Below are 2500 nucleotides of genomic sequence, written 5' to 3'. Positions count from 1 at the left end.
TCAGCGCAGATCATCTTCTCACCACACTTGACAATTACCTTCGCAAGCACCGGTTTTGCCAGGAGTGTAAGAACAAAGTAAGATATTCAGGCTATTTTTAGTATCAGTTCATGAAAATTGGGATTTTGAGGTAACTGATGGTTGTATAAAACATTGAAAAATATTTACTGTTTGAGCCTTGGACTGTGTTATTCTGATACATGAGTTGTTGGACAGTATTTTTGTAAAGAAAAATACGTTTTTGATGAAGAGACTTTATGTTCTGACGTATCGTTTATTTTGTAAAAAAAAAAAAAAAGAAGAAAAAGGAGAAAAACAAAAATGTAATATCAAGAAGGTGAATAATGTTTAGTGTGAAATGAAATAATGAAAGATTTTTTTCTTCTTCTTCTTTAGGTACACAGAGCTTTTGATATCTTAGTTGGCCATATAAGTATAGATCCTGCAAAGGAAAAAGGATACGTGGCATCCCTCTACTCAGGGATCCGACGATGTGAGGCCAAGAGACATATTCACGTTCCAGCTGACACTGACTACGTGACGCACCTCATCATTCGGGCTGAACCAGAGCTGCAGGGGAGGTGTGTAGCTTTTTTTTTTTCTTTTTCTTCTTCTTCTTCTTCTTCTTTCTTCTTCTTTTTTCTTCTTCTTCTTCTTCTTCTTTCTTTTTTGAATATATATACATATATTATATATATATATATATATAGATATATATATATATATAGAATATATATATATATAGAATATATATATATATAGAATATATATATATATAGAATATATATATATAAATATATATATAATATATATATATATATATATAATATATATATATAATATATATAAATATATATATAATATATATATATATATATATATATTATATATATATATATATATAAAATATATATATAGGGCACACACACACACACACACACACACACACACACCAAACACACACACCACACACACCAAACACACCACAAACACACACAACACACAACACACACACACACACACATATATATATATACATATATACATATTATATATATCAAAATATATACATATATATATATACATATACATATATTATATATATTAATATATAGATATATATTATATATATATATATATTATATATATAGTATATTATATGTATATATATATATTATATATATTATATATATATATATTATATATATTATATAATCATATATATATATAATAATACTATAACTATATATAATATTATATCATATATATATACTTTTATATATAATATATATATATCATATATATATATACATATATATATATATCATATATATACTATATATTATATATACTATATATAATATATATATATATAAATTATATATATATATATATATATATATTATATCATATATATACTATATATATATATATATACATATATATATAATATATTATAATATATATATATATATATATTGCACACACACACACACACACACACACACACACACACACACACACACACACACACACACACACACACACACACACACACACACACACACACACACACACACACACACACACACACACACACACACACACACACACACACACACACACACACACACACACACACACACAACAACAATAATAATAATAATAATAATAATAATAATAATGATAATAATAATGATAATTTTCATATGATCATTTTTGCTGTCTATCAATGTATTGATTTCATAATTTGCTGTCATTGGAATTGCAAAATTCTTATTATTATTTAATTTTTATTATTATTATTATTTATTTATTTTTTTTTTTTTTTTTTTTTATTTTTTTCAATTTTAGGAACAATTATGGTAATGAAATCACATTTAATTTACTATGTTTACAGACGAGAGCGACATGCCAAAACCTTAGAGATTGCACAGGAAGAAGTGCTAACGTGTTTAGGACTGTTTTTATTTGAGCGGCTCCAGCGGATCCACACCAGAATGCGAGAAGAGGAACAGACATGGGATATTTTATTTCATGTAGCTGTAGACACCCTTAAGAAAAACTTTGAGGTAAATCAATCACTGTGTGAATTTAGAACTGGGAAAATGTTGAAGTTGTGTGTGAATCACTGGCTCAGTCACTCTGCAAGTGATCAAGTCAGTCAGATTCAGTCAGAGCGTGTGAATGTGAGTGAGTGAGGGAGGGAAGGAGCGAGTACGTGAGTGTTTGTGTTTATGCCATGTGTGAGAGTGATAAAGCTAGGGAAAGTTCTTCATGTTCCAATTCAAATCTAATAAGAATTTTGTCGCATAATATTTGGTTTGGGTTGAAATTTTTGTAATAGTAAGGTAAGCAAGAAGACAGTTATTCCCTATTTAGGCTGTTCAGTAACAGTAGTTTTCAGAAATATGTATTTCAAACAAGAAATTAAAATAAAAAAAAGGAAATGTTTGGCTAACATTATAAACCACATTATAAGATATTTTACTATTCGTTT

General features: G+C 26.5%; 1 protein-coding gene across 1 annotated transcript in view; it reads left to right on the top strand.

Annotated features, from left to right (window-relative positions):
* Positions 1 to 2500, top strand: part of LOC119573428 (gametogenetin-binding protein 2-like) — a 17722-nt gene that overhangs the window by 9714 nt on the left and 5508 nt on the right. Inside the window, exons 4-6 of the mRNA XM_037920661.1 lie at positions 1 to 77; positions 397 to 581; positions 1901 to 2072. The exon at positions 1 to 77 is cut by the window's left edge and continues 161 nt beyond it. Coding sequence (XP_037776589.1) covers positions 1 to 77; positions 397 to 581; positions 1901 to 2072 — 434 coding nt within the window. The remainder of the gene's footprint in view (positions 78 to 396; positions 582 to 1900; positions 2073 to 2500) is intronic.

The sequence above is a fragment of the Penaeus monodon genome, chromosome 1 (genome assembly GCF_015228065.2).
Source record: "Penaeus monodon isolate SGIC_2016 chromosome 1, NSTDA_Pmon_1, whole genome shotgun sequence".
Lineage (NCBI taxonomy): Eukaryota > Metazoa > Arthropoda > Malacostraca > Decapoda > Penaeidae > Penaeus > Penaeus monodon.
Note: the sequence above shows the minus strand (reverse complement) of the source record. Positions and strands in the feature narration are given on the sequence as shown.